This window comes from Artemia franciscana, chromosome 15, assembly GCF_032884065.1.
Source record: "Artemia franciscana chromosome 15, ASM3288406v1, whole genome shotgun sequence".
Taxonomy (NCBI): Eukaryota; Metazoa; Arthropoda; class Branchiopoda; order Anostraca; family Artemiidae; genus Artemia; species Artemia franciscana.
Genome location: NC_088877.1, coordinates 41,629,856 through 41,649,815, shown reverse-complemented (window position 1 = coordinate 41,649,815; position 19,960 = coordinate 41,629,856). Strand labels below are relative to the sequence as shown.

Sequence of the window (19,960 nt, the reverse complement as noted above, 5' to 3'; positions counted from 1 at the left end):
GCAATGAAAGTTGAAAGACCTATATTTATTTGACACATTTTTTTGTAAATAAGGTTCATCTCTCTGATATAAAACTAACACTGTCGAATCAGAAGCTCAATAATAAAAAAGTGATCTCAAGATACTGGTGTTTATGTAAGTAATTTTGAATTCATAATCTGTTAGAATTATATAAGCCCTACCTTTTAAATTATCCATTTGGGGGAATAAATTATGTATATATATATATATATATATATATATATATATATATATATATATATATATATATATATATATATATATACATATTTATATATATATATATATATATATATATATATATATATATATATATATATATATATATATATATATATATTATATATATATATATATATATATATATATATATATATATATATATATATATATATATATATATATATATATATATATATATATATATATATATATATATATATATATATATGTATATGATAAATACATATCATATCATATCAATAAATTTATTGTCATCTTGTTAAAATTCAGTGAATAAACCTTGTCAAATATAATTCATCGGTTCAAACTTTATGCTTAAATGAGTTAAGCCTTTTAGTCCATTGGAAAATTCAAGGAATAAACCGTGTCAAATGTAATTCACCTGTTCAAACTTTATAATCAACAGAGCTAAGCTATTCATTCTTTGGAAAATTCAAGGAATAGACAGTGTCAAATTTATTCATCAGTTCAAACTTTATATTAAATGGAGATAAATCTTTTAGTCCTTAGGAAAATTCAAGGAATAAACCGTGTCAAATTTGATTCTTGTGTTCAAACTTTATGATCAACAGAACTAATTGTTTTAGTCCTTAGGGAAATTCAAGCAATAAATCGTGTCAAATTTATTTCATCTGTTTCAACTTTATAATAAACAGATTTAACCTTTTAATTGTTAAAGCTATTCATTCATGAGTTCAAACTTAATAATCAACAGAATTAAAGCTTTTAGTCCTTATAAAAATACAAGGAATAAGCCTTTTCAAATTTAATGTATGTATTCAAACACTATAATTAACAGAGTTAAAAATATTCATTCTTTTTAAATTCACTGAATCAACCACGTCAAGTTTTATTCATCTGTTAAAACTTTATAATCAACTGAGTTAGACTTTTTAGTCCTTAGGAAAATTCAATGAATAAGCCGTGTCGAATTTAATTCATATTTTCAAACTTTGTAATCAATAGAGTTAAACCTTTTAGTCCTTAGGAAAATTCCAGGAACAAAACGTTTCAATTTTGATTCTTCTGCTCAAACTTTATTTTCAACAGAATTAATCCTTTTTGTCCTTAGGAAAATTTAAAGAATAAATAGTTGCAAATTTATTTATTAGTTCAAAGTTTATAATAAACAGAGTTAAACCTTTTAGTTGTTAGAGCTATTCATTTTTGAGTAAATTCAAGGAATAAACCGTGTAAAATTTTATTCATCAGTTCAAACTTTATAATCATCAGAATTAAATCTTTTAGTCCTTAAAAAAATTGGAGGAACAAACCGTGTAAAATTTAGTTCAAGTGTTCAAACTTTATAATTAACAGAGTTAGAACTATTCATTCTTTTGAAATTCACTGAATTAAACACGTCAAGTTTAAGTCATCTACTAATACCTTATAACCAACAGAGTGAAACTTTTTGGTCCATAGGAAAATTCAATGTATTAGCCGTGTCAAATTTAATTCATGTGTTAAAACTTGTAATCAATAGAGTTAAAGTTATTCATTCTTTGGAAAATTTACTGAATAAACCATATCAAACTTAATTCATCATTTTAATCTTTATGCTCAGCAGAGTTAATTCTTTTACTCGTTAGAAAAATTCAAGGAATAAACAAAATGAAATTTAATTCATCTGTTAAAACAATGTAATCAAGAGAGGCAAAGATATTCATTATTGGCAAAGTTATCTGAGCAAACTACGTCAAATTTACTTCATGAGTTTAAAATTTATACTCAACAGAGTTAAACCTTTCACTCCTTAAGGATTTTACTCGCAAGACCAATTCTTAATAAACATGATTTTTTCCTAACGTACGAACCTTCCAAATATATTGAATTGACAGAATTATTAGTTAGAAATCATTTCAAGTTGTGTATGTCAATCTCATTACTAATCATAATCTCTTTGATTATCTAAGTCAAAGACTTTGTACCAGGGTACATCCCTTGATTCAAGTTTGTTTTTACCATGTAACAACAAACATTTCCTCAAAACAGGCCACTTACAAGACAAATTCTTGATTTAAATCTAAACTTTTTACCAATTTAACAATCTATTGAATAAGTAACAAGTGTGTTACTTGTTATTTCTGAAATCTATAGCCCGAAGCTGAATTAAGTAAAGCAAGCTTCCGTAAATTGCCAAAAAAATATTACTTAAACGCTGGATCATAAAAGTGGAACAACCAGTAACTAATTTAACAACTTATTGTTCTAAGACTACCTTCCACATATATTCACTTGACAAAACTATTACGCAGAAATCATTTCAAATTGTTTGTGTCAATCTCATTACTATCATACTCTGCCCAATTTTAATATGAAACCTTCAGAAATCTCATTAATTATCAAAAGTAATGAAGGTTCCTAGGGGTACATTCTGTGATTCAAGCTTGTTTCTACCTTGTAACAATAAAAAATTTCCCCAAAACAGGCCACTTGCAAGACAAATCCTTGATTTAAATCTGAATTTTTACCAATGTTACTATCTATTGAATGAGTAACGTATGTGTTCTTAGTTCTGAAATTTATAACCCAAAGCTAATTTTGTGAAGCAAACTTCCGTGAATTGCTAAAAAAAAACTAATATTAATTAAGCACTGCATCATAATAGTGGAACAATCAATCACTTTCACAGTCATTAAGATTCAGGTTACACTTGGAATTATAATATTTGCTACGACACGTGAACTTATGGTGGACATTTCCTTGCATGTTCATTTTTAGTTTGTTTAAACTAGCTTATTTATCGTAAACCATTTTTCCATTATAGTTAACGGTTTGTCAAAAGTGTCTCATCGAGTACATCGCTTTCAACATGGCCAGGAGACTACATTTCTTCTTCCTCAAAAAGTATTCAAAATCTTTTCATCATCTCTCCTGTGTCTTTTTGGTGTTGATGAATTTTCATTGACCTAGAATATAAAACAAAATGATTTAATTTCAATTTATGTTATCTTCATCATCTATGTAAACGAAAGAAAATAGAATGAATATAGAGAAAATATTTATCAGCATTAAAAAAAGTAGTAGCAGTAGTAGCATTAGTATTAGTAGTAATAGTAGTGGTAGTAGTAGAATTAGTAGTAGTAGTAGCAGTAGTAGTAGTTGTAATAGTAGTAGTAGTAGTAGTAGTAGTAGTAGTAGTAGTAGTAGTAGTGCTAGTTGTGCTATTAGCGGTAGTAGTATTTGTAGTAGTAGTAGTAGTAGTAGCAATAAAAAGTAGTAGTACTTGTATTAGTAGTAGTAGTAGTCCAAAAAATTCTTTCTTTGTCATATCAGAATGTTTTATATTAGCCATTAACACCAAAAACAGATCGATAAGCTTTCGAGATAAAAAAAAATTATATATCTAGCCCCACAAGACACCCCCTATTATCCCCCAACATATACTTTATGGTTATTCTTTCCCCCTCCATAACTCTCTGAAAATTTCACCTAGAAAGCCCTAGCCATTCCCCCGATCTCAATGAATGACTCCTCTAGAATCTATAACACCTTTTAATCTTGGCTAATCGAAAACATTCACAGTTACTATTTTATACAGAGTTTGCTGCTTCATCTGAGACAAAAGAGTGAAAACGTGTGGTCTCTCTCTGCGGACCTCTCCCCCAACAAAGGGACTAAGAAGTAAATTCCTAGTCCTCATTACCCAAGGAACATATTCAGAGGATATTCAAGTTTATCACACAAACTATTCTCGATATAGTCCTTTCAATAGAATAACTCTCGAAAGTTGTCAACTCTCGAAAGTCAAAAACATTTTACATTAGCTATTAAAACCAAAAACTTGAAATTAAAGCATCAATTTAGCAAAGAACGTTTTCCTTTTTAGGTATCTGTTTCCTCTTAGGTATCTAATCGAAATTCGAAATTTTGATTGCTCACCCAGGGTTGTTTTGAAAAGAGAACCAGTTCAGTGCTAATATTGAACATAGCCAGGTTAGTTTATTATTGCTGGTTCAATAGACAACTGTAAAAGTGGATTTATATATATTTTGTGCAATGAAAATAAAATTGATTTCCCCTAATGGATAAGTTAAAAGGTAAGGCATGTATAATTCTAATGGATTATGAATTCGAAATTACTTACATAAAAAGCTTTATATTGAGATAGCTTGTTCATTGTTGAACTTTAGATTCAATAGTGCTAATTTTCTATCAGAGAGATGAACCTTATATACAAAAAGTATGTCACATAAACATAGAATTTTGAACTACCAGTGCTATCGTTCCTCTTACCTAAAACGTGTTCTAATTTTATTTTTGGGTTAGTATGCTAATTATGTAGTTGTCGGCCCTGTTACACGAACAGTAACCGATTATACTAATCATTTGCGTATGGGCTCCAGAACCCCTCCACTACTGAAATATACGTTTTCCGGGTAGTATTTTGTGCAGGTGGAATTTTCCACAGAAAAAAATTTCCGTAGAGAGGAATTTCTTTTTTGGGGGGGGGGGGGGATTTGTACGGGGTAATTTTACACGGGAAAAGTTTCCTGAATTCATATTTGGAGCTCTTTTTTTTACTTTCCCTTTGGCTATTCACTTTTACATATGGAGAGAAAGGTTCCAGGGGAGTTATCCGGGGCAAGTGTTCAACGGGGAGAGAATTATCGGGAGGGAGTTTTCGTAGGGAATAGGTTTGTGAAGGAAAAATATTCCCAGTGGAGAATTATCGTGCGAGGAACTTTCTGTTGAGGGTGAATTATCCAGGGGAAATATCCCACGAGAGGGATATCTGGCGATGATTAGAAAGAATATCAACTGGTTAATAGAAAACTTTTTAGGAATTAAACGAAGAAAAAAATTGCAGCAAAAATTTCCCAAGGGAATTTCTTAGGGCTCAAATTTTCAGCGAGGAGGGAGTTGTGCGGGGGATTTATTTGTGTATTTTACATGAGAGGAAATTTCTCCGAGAAAGTTTTTTCGTGGAGGTGGAGTTTTCCACGCAAGAGAGAGGCTGGTTTACCGACATTTTTTGAAAAACGGCCAGGAATTAAATAAAGTTTTGTCTCAACTACAACTAAGGAGTGCCATTAAGACTTAAAACGAGCATAAATTATTCAGTATATGAGTGGGCTTCTCCTCTCATATACGCTTAGGTCAGACTTCACGTCCCAACTCTTTAAGAGCGCCTTTTGAAACACAAGGACGTGTAGTTGGAGCGAACGAGGGGTGGATCCAGGAGGGGTTGTTCTCCCTTATATACGGTACAATTTCTGAGTATTCCAAGTTTTAATGTTGCTTGTTGGTTTCCGGTGAATAAAACTTTTTTTAATTATTTCTTTAAAATATATTGCAATTAGTTTTACCATGCATACAGACATTATGGCTGTATTCAGAAGGAGAGGGTCAATTGGTATGGACCCTCCTTTAAGTATGCTACATGACTCTTAAATTGGATTATAACATAAAAAGCCTAATATTTCAGCCCCTAAAAAAAGATTAAAAGCCAAGTGCAATTCAGGCCATAATTTATAAAAAAAAGTCCACGAGAAGATATTGTTTTGGAAAGGTACTGGGTAAGTTTTAACTTAAGCCTTTGAACAAACAGATTAAGGGGGTAACAGTCTCCCTCCTGTAAAAAATTGTATTCTTCTTTAGTTTTAACGCGCGTCTTTGCTTTCTTTTGAAAAAACTTGGTGTTTACTTAATAATTTATGCGTCATTATATGGTACATTGTTAGGTAAAACAAATGAAAATTCGTTTTTTGGGTTTAAATGGGAATATTACTTCCATTAGTCCTTATGAAGCTCTTTTTATTACACTAAACTCTTTTGAATTTAAATTTTTCACACTACTGGGACTGTTCGCTAAACTTCGAGGAATGGAATAGGTTCCATGATTTAGCATAATGCTAGGGAATTTTTAAGCAAATGTTATTTCTGCTACCCTTATTATGGCATAAATTTCTAAACAATTTCGAATTAAAGTTTCTTCATGTTGCTCACTGAAATCCGATAAAAAAGATTTTTAACCGTTTGAATCCCTGTTTAGTACACAGAGACTGTCTCAGAAGATAATGCCAATGGAAAAAGATCCGCATTTATTTTTGTATGTTTTATGTAATTAAGAAACAACTTTCCACAGTCACATCCCCTTCAATGCCACGTTATGAAATGGAGGAGAAAAAAAGCACAAAACAAAACAAAAACATTATGCGCACTGCCACCACTAACTCAGTACTTAACTCCTTCCTTTAAACAATTCATTCAAAATTAAAACACGAAAAGTTATAATGCTAATACTCATGATTTAGTACCATTTTATATCCTATCAATTTAGTCACTAAAGTCATATTTGGAAAATATTTTACTTTTCAACCTTACCTCAGATCTCAATTCCCCCATGGCCAGGGTTGGCGCTTAGGGCATCACCGAAGCCTCACCAGACGTCCTGGAGCGTAGCAGCAGCCGTGACGTCCTCCCACTGTGGTTTTAACGACAGCTCAGCCCTCCACAGGTCTAGGTCGTATTGTCATCGGAGGGTTGGTTTTGATCACCCTTTTTTTTCGCTCACCCTCAGGTTGCCACTTGTAGACAGCATTCAGAAGACAATCCAGGAGAAGATGGAGATAGATACATCTTCTCCGCTTCAGGAGATCATTGACGGGCTGTTGACCTGATTTTTCAACAGCCTTTTATATCCACTGACATCACAAATACTTTTAATTTCCTCACCTAACGAATTCCATAGCTTAAGACCTAAAAAACATAGAAAATCACGACTTAGACTTAAACGGGTTATTGACATAAATTTTATTCATCGACCTTATACGATTAACCCCGTTAACATGCGTTAACACGCCTAGAAAAGAAGCAGACATACCTTTGACGACAATTATACTTGAGGACGCGAGTAAAAATTTCCGGAGAGCAGCCGTCGGAAGCATTTTTAACTCAACGTAAGCCTCTAGACATCTCAAGCCTCTAGACATGATTTACAACCTATAACAATATTACAAAATAACAATATTTTGTGGAAGCCGAACCGGTGAAGGATTGAAGAAGAAGTCCCCAAGCAAATTGAACTACAATGCAAAATACAAAGGGGATTTAACAAAATTATAGATGGAGACTGATTCGGTGTTTAGATGAATCAAATGTTTATTTGTCTAAATCTAAAATAAATTCTGGGTCCATAACATGTCCAGTTTTAGCAAAAATAACTAAAATTTCTGCGATTATTCTTTTTTCAGACCAAACTCTCTTTCAGCCTGAATCCTAAACATAATCAACTACCTTCTTTCGTTCTCTCTGCCGTTTCTCTACAGTATACTGAGGTATATCCCTCAAACAGTGTCTTTGAATAGTATATTTATGTGAACGTACCTCAATATTTTTCTAGGAGTGAGGGCAAAGCTAAGTACTGAAGAGGCTAAGAGAGCCTGTCATGTAATCTCGGAAATTGAAAGAACAAGAAGAGGTGCTGAATTGCTTAAAAACAAAGATTATCAAATGTTTGGAAAGTTCATGATAGACAGCCATAATTCCTTAAGGTGAGTTGTGTCTATTTTATTATGTTGAACTAGTTAATAAGTCACTGAGGCTGGTCATGAATTAATCGCTTACTTAATTGTTACCCACTTTACACATTTACTTAATTTATTGCTTACTTAACTATTATCCAAAGCTACCCTATCAAAAAACTACTGAGTTATGTGATACTCCAAAGGGTTTCCAGCTAAACTAACAACCAGTTTCTGATAAAAAAAAACTGTAAGTAACGAGTTAGTCAGGCCAAAAGTAAACGAAGTTCTTAAAAACGGAATTTTCATAACAATAAATACATCAAAAAGATTGTTTTTGTGCTAGTTCAAAACATACATAATTAATTAAGTTTTATTTTACCCATGAAAAGCTACGAGCCTGGAAAAATTTGTCTCGTTTTCGAAATTAATGAAACTCATTTCATCAGATTCAGCATATCAGATAACCCAACTGCAGAGGTTTCAAGCTGTTATCTACAAAAATATGAATTTTTTTAACCAGAGATCACAGATGCGTATTTACTTTTTTCCCAGATGTGTAATCTTATCGAAGCAATGGTCCTTGAGAATTATAAAATGGCTTATTCGAAGGAAAGTCAAAATTTATACTGCCCTATTCAAGTGATCAAAAAGATCACAGGGCAACCATCACCCCTTCCAAGAACACTTTTCCCCAAGACATACGACCAAAATTCTGAGGTAGCCATTTGATTCAACAAAGTTTAAAGACCCAATAACCATGTCTTGGAATAATATAACTTCGCATAGTCCCTGGGAAAATGGTTGTAAGTTATGCAATGTGTCTGTTGTTCACATATAATGTTTGTTATTGGGAAACACATGAATTTTTATTTATTTGGGTGGGGGATATTTGCGATGATATTATCCACGGAGAGGACTTTTGGTGAGAAGGAAAGTCTCCGAGGATAATTTTCTAGGGAAAACTTTTATATGGGGCTGAGAGAAGGGCATTTTCTGGTATAATATGAAAACATTTTCTTTCAGCTGAAATTAAGGAAGGACCATAAAGCTTAAAATGAACGGAAACTGTTCCATATATTTGGGGGGCTGCCCTTTCCTCAACCCTCGCTCTTTGCGCTAAAGTATGACTTTTTGTCACACATATTTAAGAAAGACTACTCACATACCAAGGCCGTTGAATTTAATTGAAAAGCTATTTCAAAGAACTTTAAGAAATTATCGTAAAGAGTGTAGGAATATAACAAATATACACACACACACACACACACACACACACACACACACACACACACACACACACACACACACACACACACACACACACATACACATACACACATACACATACACATACACATACACATACACATACACATACACATACACATACACATACACATACACATACACATACACATACACATACACATACACATACACATACACATACACATACACATACACATACACATACACATACACATACACATACACATACACATACACATACACATACACATACACATACACATACACATACACATACACACACACACACACACACACACACACACACACACACATACACATACACATACACATACACATACACATACACATACACATACACATACACATACACACACACACACACACACACACACACACACACGCAAAAACACACACACACACACACACATATATATATATATATATATATATATATATATATATATATATATATATATATATATATATATATATATATATATACTAATAATACTAGGCTGTTACTACTACTACTACTAATAATTCACTGCAACACCAAGCCACCTGAGGCCAATACAGCTACGCACGCTCCTCCTCCAACCTAGTTTATTCAAGGCCTCCCTCTTTACACCCTCCCAGGAAGATCCCATTTCCTTTAAATATTTATTTATGACATCCTCATAACCCAGACAAGGACGACCTGCTTTCCATGTAGCCCCAGACGGTTGGCCAAAAAGGACAATCTTCGGCAATCTGTCATCCTTCATCCGCAGAACGTGGCCTAGCCATCTCAACCTTCCGTTCATTATAGCCATAGAAAGCAGGATTGAACCACATTTATCACACAACCTACTGTTTGAAATATGGTCACTCTGCCGGGTACCCAGAACAATCCGTAGGCAATTGAATATATATACAATATAAGAAGCAACTAGGAAAAGTAAAAAGATCTCAAAGCAAAGATGGCAAGGATGGAACGCTTTTGTCAAGAAAAGATGACATAATTGCAAAATCGCTGTGCCACTTCCAAAAGCCTTTTAACCCCAATAACAACATTCCTTCCGCTTAAACGCCTCCCGCTAAAGATCGAAGAGGCAATCAAGAAGCTGGGAATCAGAAGGTGCCAGACACAGATTCTATCCCAGGCAAAATCTGCAAAGCTGTTCCTATTCTGGTTGAGAAACTACAGAAGCTCTTCTTCTCAATCTGGTCTCAGGAACAGTTTCCCCAGGCATGGCAAGAGTCCCCTATAATGCCAGTCTTCAAGAAAGGTGATAGGACTGAATCCAGAAACTACAGAGGGATCTCACTAATGAGCATGGCGGGAAAAATCTTTGCAATTATCCTGCTTAACCGATTCTGCAAAGTCCACAACGATAGAACCCACCCCAACCCATCTGATTTCCGAGCTGCCATGGGCACTTTTGAACAACTCCTCACCCTGAGGCAGATTTTTGACCATAGAGCCAAGCATCAACAAATCACCGTCTCTGTCTTCATCGACTTCATTACGGCCTTCGATTCATTCACCCGGGGAGGAATTTGGCTGGTTATGAAAGAAGATTTTGTCCCACCTAAGATCATATGACTCATTCAAGCTTAATATCAACACACACAAGCCTGCATCCTGGTCAACGGAAAACTTTTGCCAATATTCAATATCGATTCCGGTATGAGGCAAATGTGTGTATTCTTTCGCGAACTATTCAATTTTGTTGTCGATTGGGTAATGAAAAAAGCAGTGCTAAATTTCGAAAAAAGTCAAGGTTAGCCGTGATTTCAATACCACCGACCTGGATTATGCCGATGATGCTGCTCTTCTTGAAGAATCCGTTGGTCAAGCTCGGAACATGCTTCTGAAGTTGCTAATTCTCCGAATTTTCTGCACCAGGGGGCTCAAGATTAATACTGACTAGACTAAAGCTATGTCTAATGTCCCGGATATAAACTCTACACCTATAACTTGACGGTTACAAAAGCACACAAATGACGGTTACAAAAGCACACAATTTGACAAATGACAAATGACGCAATGCAAATAAATCCAAAACTTTGACAATGCCTATGACAATGGCAACCAATGACAAGCCTATATAAATACATTCCAGGGAGTCGAATCAAAGTTTGGCTGTTTTTGAGGTGGCTCAGTTCTTCTTTGGATAGCATCTAAGGGACTAGTCATTGCATATCTGGTACATACAGAAGTGTTGCTAGCTCAAATATATAGTGTAGGATTTGCCCATTTTTATTGAAAGAAGAACGACACCCACTCTTTTTTAAGTAGAAGGGGGTCACGATTCAATTTTAAGCCTAAGATATTAGCTTTATGCCTATTATTCAGTTCAGTTGTATGCTTTTTTCATGTTTTCTAAATTTTCACTCCTGATTTTAATTTAAAGGAAAGATTTTGAAGTTTCATGCAAGGAATTGGACGAGCTTGTTAATATTGCCTTGTCAGTTGACGGTGTCTATGGCTCAAGAATGACCGGAGGAGGTTTTGGAGGATGTACAGTATCACTGGTAAGCAAAAGAAAGAATCATTATATTACTATTTTTCAAACCACTAATTACTTGGTAATAATCATTCTGGTAAAAACAGATAATTATAATCAAAGTCTTCGTGGTATCCCTCTTGCTCTGTAAATCATAATTCTAGACAATTACCATAAAAAACTGTTAACAATAGTGTCTAGGTGTTTGCTATTGAGCTCTTCATTATTTATCATCTAATAATTTCCCTCAGTATTTCGAAATTTACCTTCAAATATTCGTGTAAATACCATAGTAAATACCCACCATATGACTTAAAAAATTTATGAGACCACAAATCACTCTATTACATTTGGTAGTCTTGCCTTCATCCTTCTAGCTATTTACCATCAATTGCTGAAGTTAACAATTACAATTAATTGATAACAGTATATCGCTAGATGATAACAATTGAAGCTGTCTACCACTAATCTTGGCAATTACTATTCTAGATACTTACTTAAAATTACTAATGGTACAATGTTTGATGGTAATCTGTTGCTAGCCAGTCATTTAATTCGTTATATGCCATTAGCCTCGGTAATCATCATTCTAGCTAATTACCGTCAATGGCTCTAGATAATTATAACTTTAGATGATTAGCCTAAATAATTAACTTATCAAGCTTATACTGCCTAGAGAAGAACTCATTCTAGGAAGATAAAACAAAAATGACTGAATTATATTGAAAAATATCGTAGAAAATTGGGAAAGAAAACTTAACATTTTTAGATGTTTTTGTGGGTTAAGCCCCAAAGTCCCCTATAATTAACAAGTTTCTGAACTTCGTCGCTGATTTCGACTCTGTAACCCGTGAATACGCTCGGAGAATCATGGTAGAGGATGGTACGCCGGTTGAATTTATAGAGCTGCTGTAGGCCTACTATGAGCATTGCAAAGCAACTGTCAGAGTGCTGAGTGAAGAAACTGAGACCTTCAGTGTGGATTTCGGAGTAAAACGAGGGTGCATATTACCTCCCATTTTGTTTAATTACTGTATACGTTGGGTTCTAGAAAGAGCACTCTAAAGTTTTGAATGTGTCATTATGGGATTGGGTATTCACGTGTCTGATCTGGACTGCGCGGAGGACATCGTTGATCTTGCTGCTGATCCAGCAACTGCCCACGAAATACTAAATGAAATAGCATATTTCTCTCAGTTACTGGGTATGAAGATCAAAATGTTCAAAGATATAGTCATGGACATAAATGTACAGTCGGATTATCAGCTTGTGCTTTACGGACAGGAACTGGAAAAAGTCGAAAGCTTCACTTATCTTGGCTCACTAATAGACTCTCGTGGAGACTGTGATCTTAATGCTCAGGAGAGAATCAACAAAGCCCAAGCCATACTCTCTCAAGTTTGCCGCCATTTGTGGAACCGACGGGAGATCAGTTTGAAGACAAAAATTTGTGTCTAAAAAGCGGCAGTTACTTCTGTTCTATTCTTCACAGTGGAGAACTGGCCACTAAAGGTGATTCATCTTAATGATTTATAATTCTTTGACCACCTTTGCTTATAAAAAAAATCCTGAGGTTTCGATACTCCGACAGAATCTCAAATGCTGGAGTGCGTCACCACTGCTGTAACATCCAGCCTACAACTACGATCGTCAAATAAAGAAGACTACGTTGGCTTGGCCATGTCCTTAGAACACATCATCAAGCAAGTGTTTTTAGCTGTTCCTCTGTCAGATTGGCGCAGACGTCCGAGATGTCAGTTGAAAAATTGGTTGGCAACTATCAAAAACAACCTCGATACGATTGGTGGATTTTGGAAGTTTGGCAGAAAGTGGGAGAATTGCTGGCTCCGGTTTGCTGAAGAGCACGAGAGAGTCAGTCATAAGGAGTCTTCTAGATGCCGGGTGAAGCGTTCACGTCTGGTCACACAGCAAGCACAAATAAGTAAGTAAGTACAAAGTCCCCTACGCTCTGCTAATATACGGTAGACTAGGGATTTAAATCGGAAAAACAATTGTAAGCAGATGCGTTGTCTCTCGTAAAGGTTAATTTGGAGAGTCGCGCAAGAAAACGTTAAAGGAGAGACGTTAATTATGACTTTTTTGGCACAAATGAAAGCTGTATGTGTTATTCTCCAGTTAAACCTAGAGCTAAAACAATAAACTACTTTTTCTGGGCAATGCAATTTTCAAGAAGTTGTTCAGTCTTTCGTTATTCATTTAATGAAAACTTAAACAAAACGATCGGTACTTGTTTTTTTTTCTTCCAACCACTATCCTTGTATAAAAAATAATCTTTAGTTTAACAATTAGGTATGTTTCCTGAAGTCCGCATATTCTCTTTGGGAGCCTGTAAGATAAACTTCGCTGTTTTACCCTATATTCCTAAACTGAGCGACGAACTGGGAATATTTGGGGAAAAATAGCATAATCGTACTGTCAACTTTAAGAATTCAAGAGTTTTCACCTACAATGTGAGGGTTAAACCAGCCCCATTCAGAGTATCGATGGTCCATCAATTCTTTTTTGCACTTATCCAAATGGAAATTCTGATAGAATCTTACCTACAGAATGACTAGCATTCAAACATACCTTGTACAAAGAAATTCCCACTAAAGTTTGCTCACCATGCATTACCGTGTTTTTTATTCAGTTCTCCTTCCATCTTTATTTGAGACACGACCTTCTCTATTATAGTTCTTTTGTTATTTGTCCTTATATATTTTCTACAGACATTAGTGTAATTCCGTCTTAGTTTTTCTATTCAGTTGTCCTTTTACCGTTGCTAGAGAAAGAACATCTTCTATTTTAGTATTGTTTCTAGAGTCTGTCATTTTATGTTTTCTTTTGGACCTTAATCTGTATTTTATTCTTCTTCCTGTGCTGAAGAAGGCTGGAACTTTGAGTCTAAGCCGAAATATTTACATTTTTTTGCTTTTTCATAGGCTTTGATTTACTTTGTTTTTCACTTGTAGGCCTATGTATTCCTGTTTTGTCATACTTAGCCAGTGTGGTCAAAAATTACTTGTTATTTTCTTTAGAAGCAACTTAATCTAAAAAATGGCTAAAAAAATGTTTTTTCTTATGTGGTCAACGCCAGATTAGGTTTATTACCGCCTTTCCGAGAGTCTTAACCGACCCAATCCTAACTAACAGAATTTCGAGAATCGTTAAGGCCTATCCTAAATAGACCCAATCTCATTTCGACTTGGGGTTAATATAGGTAAACAAAACTAAATTCAATTTCAGTACTTCATTCGCTTACCAGAAATTTGAAAATTTAATTTTTTTTAATTTTTTCCAGGTTAAGACTGATGCTGTGGAGAATTTAACTGACAAAATAATGAAAAACTACTCTGGCAATGCAACACTTTTCGTTTGTTCTGCAGGTGGTGGTGCTAGATTTGGCAAATTGCAAGATATCCCGCTGAAGTTATGGAGTGACTCTCAACTCTTTCCTGTTCATTTGTAATTGTTTAATGGATATGTCACTGAAGCAAAGGGATTATTAGAAATGCAATTATGTCGAGAAAAAAAAGCTTAATTGTAAAAAAGGAGTAAAATAGAAAAAAGTAAAATAAACATTAAAAACCTAAAAGTATCTTTTTTTTTTAAAATAGATGTCCAGGATTTATGGTACGCTTGCCATAATAATGTGGCAGCTCGAATTTTCAATAACGCACTTTCAAAACAGGATTATAATTAGGTTATAAAAATGAAATAGAATGAAAACATAAAACAAAATTTATGAAATAACTAGGTCAAGAGAATATACCGTATCAAGATCCACAAGAAAAGAAAGTCTATTCATCAGACAGTCATTTTAGAGTTATGTTTGAAAATGTTGCAGTTATTGCTTTCACATATTACATACTAAAATTTCAACAGCTCTATGGAAAACTTGCTGCTTTACATAATTAAGTAGAACTAGTACTTTTGATGCTATAGATACCTATTTGTGGCAGTTGATACAAACAGCATATTTCTGATATAACAGCTACTGCTAGCAACTGTCAGCAAGAACTTTTGAAATTACTCAAGAACATTAGTTAGGAATACCAAAAACTGCTATCAAAAGCTGTTGGGAGTGTTTTATTCGGTGAAAGAAACAAAAATACTAAAAAATCTTAGCCGCTGAACAGAATAGAAGAAAAAACACCAATATTTCTACAAAAACCTCCGCTATGATGTTTTCAGTGCTATAAGAAGAAAGACGAATAAAAAAAATAAATAATTAGAGAAATCAAAATGTGGGAAAAACAGAAAAAAAATAAATCCTAAAAAATACGCTGGGGTATTTGGGGTATATAAACAAAGAGCAATTTTCAGTTTTTTTTTATATTTTCCAGGCACAGAGATTCGTGGGGCTCTTTGTCAAAACTTCTGTATTTTCCTTTTTGTCTGTTTGACCATTATCATTATTATTATTAGCTTAGTCTCAGAACTTGGTAACTTGTGTTTTGCAGCAGTTTAAAGCAGTTTTTAAAACACCCAAACCAGCAAAAGAAATGATTTATAAGACTTAAAACATGCAAGACGTCCTAAATCATTTATTTGATGAAGAAGAAAAAAAAGTTTCATTTTTGTATTATCCAATTTTCTAAATCTGGTACCTTCTTACTTACTTTTCTTACCTTTCTTACTTACCTTTTTTTACTTTCTTACTTACCTTTTTTACTTACCTTTCTTACTTTTCAAAATCTGATTTCCTGAAGAAAATTTCATTTTGCTGAAGACATTCATTGCTAGGAACTGTTTATTGCTATTTCGTGGAAACATGTTTTTTACTAAGACGTTTCTGCACAAAATTGTCGTCAAGACACCGAAAACATGTCGGGAAATTCCATCAGAAGTGTTTATCAGCTATGAATTAATTTAAAAATTATAGGGACCGTCATGCAGAGCCATTCCTTGGATTGGTGATTTCCGGAAAAATATTAATTACAGCGCCCTTCTCTCTACTCCAATATAAGCATAATCAGTCAAATCAAGATGAAAATTTGGATGAAGGTAAGCAATTCCCCAGCTAAAGGTGCCCCATCTCCCCCATCCTTGGTTTCCGAGGTGATTACCTCAGTTCCCCCCCCCCCCATTAGAATAGGCTCTGCCACTATGTACATATTAGTAAGATTTTTCATTTGTCTCATTTTTCTATCCCACAACACATACATTGAAGTTTCATCTTCTCCTCATTAGGTTTTACTCTTAGGTCAATTGGTTGAGACTTATTAATGTAACTAGATAACTAAGGTAATTTAGTAAAATATGATATAATTTAATATAAAACTATATAATTTAATGTAAAAGAGATCCTAGTAAGTCTTTATTAGCTGGCAACACTTGCTAAGATATCTTTACACAACAGGAGATAGGGGGAGTGTTCCCATGGCTGTAGTCCTAAATCTACGAAACCTTGTCATATATAGTGAACATTTATATACTTGACATGAACAAAAGTGAAGGTAAACTAATCCATCTATTTATTTTAATTCCTAAATCGGTTCTTACTGAATCGAACAAAACTTGTTCCCAATGAAAACTTGAAAAGTCTATTTTACCTCATCTGCATTATCATGAGAATGTGAAATACGCCTTTCAATTTGAATAAGATGTTTAGACATCTCCAAATTATTATTTGGAGATGGGCATCTCCATGCCAAATTATTTACCTGATTTGAAGCTAATGCAGTTTTATTGTCTTTGAATGTGAAGAATATTGAAGCTACTTTAAATGCAATCTCGTAAATATTTATTTAATATAAATAGCTAGATCTGATCTGATCAATAACGCAATCGACTTTTTTCTGATTGCCATTTCTCAATTTTTGTTTTTCGTTTGTTTCCACTCTGTTTTTATTATAGCATCTTTTGGTCCAATTAAATATCAAACATAACTTGCTTTCAAAATTGGGGTTAAAAAACCCTTCCCATCATCGTCTAATATTGCTGTTGAGCTCAGGCACGTCAATTGGCTAAAGGATGGGAGGCAATTGCTTCCCTATATTTTTTTATTCCCCCTCCCCCCTCCTCTTAGACTTAGATAACATCTAAGTCTAACGTTTGGACAAAAACTGGATCGAAGTTATGCAGAAATGGGCCCTAGACTGCCATAGATGGAGCTCCACCGCTTACGAACTATTGGATGCCAGGAATGGCTTGCAGGCGTTGTCTTGATCCAAGCACAAGTACAAGAACGCTTCTTAACTATTATTCTAAGAGTGAAATTTTTTTCGACACATCGTCTCTAGTTCTTGAAATCACACTATTCCTCTCTTAAAACTTTATCTAGAGTATCTCTAAGTCTAAAAACTATCATCATACTAAGTAATCTGCTTTCAACAGAAATCAAGCGCTACTCGTCAGCAGAACCATAGGCAGTGCAATAGTGCAAAAGAGCCGTGTGGACACAATATATATTTTTTTTTAACAAGGCACTATTTAAAGGAGTTGTCGAAGAAACTTTGGAAGGAGCTTATTTGATTGGAAATTGAAAGCTCTAGTCCCTTTTCAAGAATACAAAGTGATTGGTGGGCAACCAGCTCCCCTCCAACGCCCATCGATTCCCCAGGCATATTCAATCGAGATTTTAAAATATGTATTTAGTTCAGCATAGTTAAAAAGTCTAGAAACTTTGTGTCCTGGGAATTCAACCCCCCAAAGCCCTCAGGGCAAAGGCAGTAAGTTATCCAATTTACCCGTTGCTTACCTGCAGTATTTTTTATTCGAAAAGAAGCCCTGTTTGATCTTTAGCATTCGAAAAAAACACGGATATTCAGATGAAGCTCTCTGCGAACGTTGTGGGGAGGGTTTAAGTATATAAAACCACATTTTGTGAATACGGGCTGTCAAAAGGGTGTAACTGAGGAATGGCTGTGGTTATCCAGTTGAAACTTTCAGGGAATGACGAGGGGGATTATCAGTTGACCAAATAAAATAAATATTTACACGCTGCTACTGCTATTACTACCGCTGCGATTAGTGCTACTAAAACCATTGCTTCTATACCAACTTCTACTAAGGCTAAGGATATTGAGGTGGAATTTTAAGGAGATGTTGAGTGGAAAATTGAACTAAATCAAAATATACAATGCGCATACAAATTGTCAAAAGGGTGTATCCGCAATATCTTAGGAACGCCTTACAAGATAAGGCTAAAACTTCCAGGGCGCTATGAGGGAGATATTCAACTGGCCAAAAGGAAATATTTGCATTCTACTACTGCTATTACTATTATTATTACTGCTAATACAACACAAGTGCTACTAAAATACGACTACTGCTATGATACTATGCTAGTACTATTACTACTCCAACTGCTGCTTCTGATGCAACTACCACTACGGCTGTTAAGGTGAAAATGTTAAGAAATGTTGAGGGAGTAGTTGAACTTAATTAAAACAAACCATGGTCATGCTTGTTATAAAAGGGTATATTGACAGTATCCTAACAATGGCTTATTATATTAAGATAAAATTTCCTGGACTTGATGAGGGGTTGTCCTATTGACCAAAAAGCAATATGTACATACTACTATTGCTACTAACTTTAGTGCTACTACTTCTAGTCTCACTACTACCAGTAGTACTATTTCTACTCCTGCTACTACTACTAGTACTCCTACTGCTGTTGCTATTACTGCTACTTCAACTAAAGTTAATGGTATGAAGGTAAAAATTTCAGCGAACATTGAATGAATAGTTAAGAAGAATCAAAACACGATGTGTTCATTTAGGATGTCAAAAGGACGTATCATCATTATCTTATGAACGACTTGTAACATGAAGTTGAAACTTATAGGGCCTTTTGTGGGGATGTTGAACTGGCCAAAAGTAAAACAAAGTCAATAGCGAAGCGTGCACAACATATTTTTTTCACCAAGGCGCTTCGTATAGAAGTAGTTGGCGTAGAAACTTCGGAAAGACCTATTTTGATTGGAAATTGAAAATTCTACTGCCCTTTTTAAGAATCAAAAGTGATTAGAAGGCAATTGATTCCCCCTTTTATGCCATTTTATTCTACAAACACATAGAATCAGAATTCTGAGAGGGCCATTTTGTTCAGCATAGTTTCAAGTTCCAACAACTATGTCTCTGTTGAATATAATTCCTCAGATCCTTCTGGACAAGGGCTGTAAGTCCTTGCCCCAAGGGCTGTAATTCATTCGTCAGTTATAAATAGTATATGTTATTGGGAAAGGAGGGTATGTTTCACCTTTCATGTTCAAAAAGGCAAAATGCATCAATTTCAAGCTTTCAGAGAGTGTTGAGCGGAGTGTTGGTTTGAATTAAAACATGCTGTGCGCAAGCAGGTTGTCAGAAGAGCTTAGCCAAGGAATTACTACAGGTATTAAGTCAACTTTCTGGGAATGCATAGGAGGCAGATCAATCAGCCAACAGGCAATACGTGCACGCTACTGTTACGGGGGGGGTTTTATATTTTAATTTAAGAGGGTGAAATTGGTGTGTGTTT

General features: G+C 34.5%; 1 protein-coding gene across 2 annotated transcripts in view; it reads left to right on the top strand.

The window, feature by feature from the left end:
• Positions 1-15,089, top strand: part of LOC136036487 (galactokinase-like) — a 54,153-nt gene extending 39,064 nt beyond the window's left edge. For both annotated transcript variants that reach the window (XM_065718752.1, XM_065718753.1), the window contains exons 7-9: positions 7,610-7,760; positions 11,402-11,522; positions 14,796-15,089. In XM_065718752.1, the coding sequence (XP_065574824.1) occupies positions 7,610-7,760; positions 11,402-11,522; positions 14,796-14,963 (440 nt within the window). In that variant the 3' untranslated portion in view covers positions 14,964-15,089. The remainder of the gene's footprint in view (positions 1-7,609; positions 7,761-11,401; positions 11,523-14,795) is intronic.
• The last annotated feature ends 4,871 nt before the right edge of the window (positions 15,090-19,960 follow it).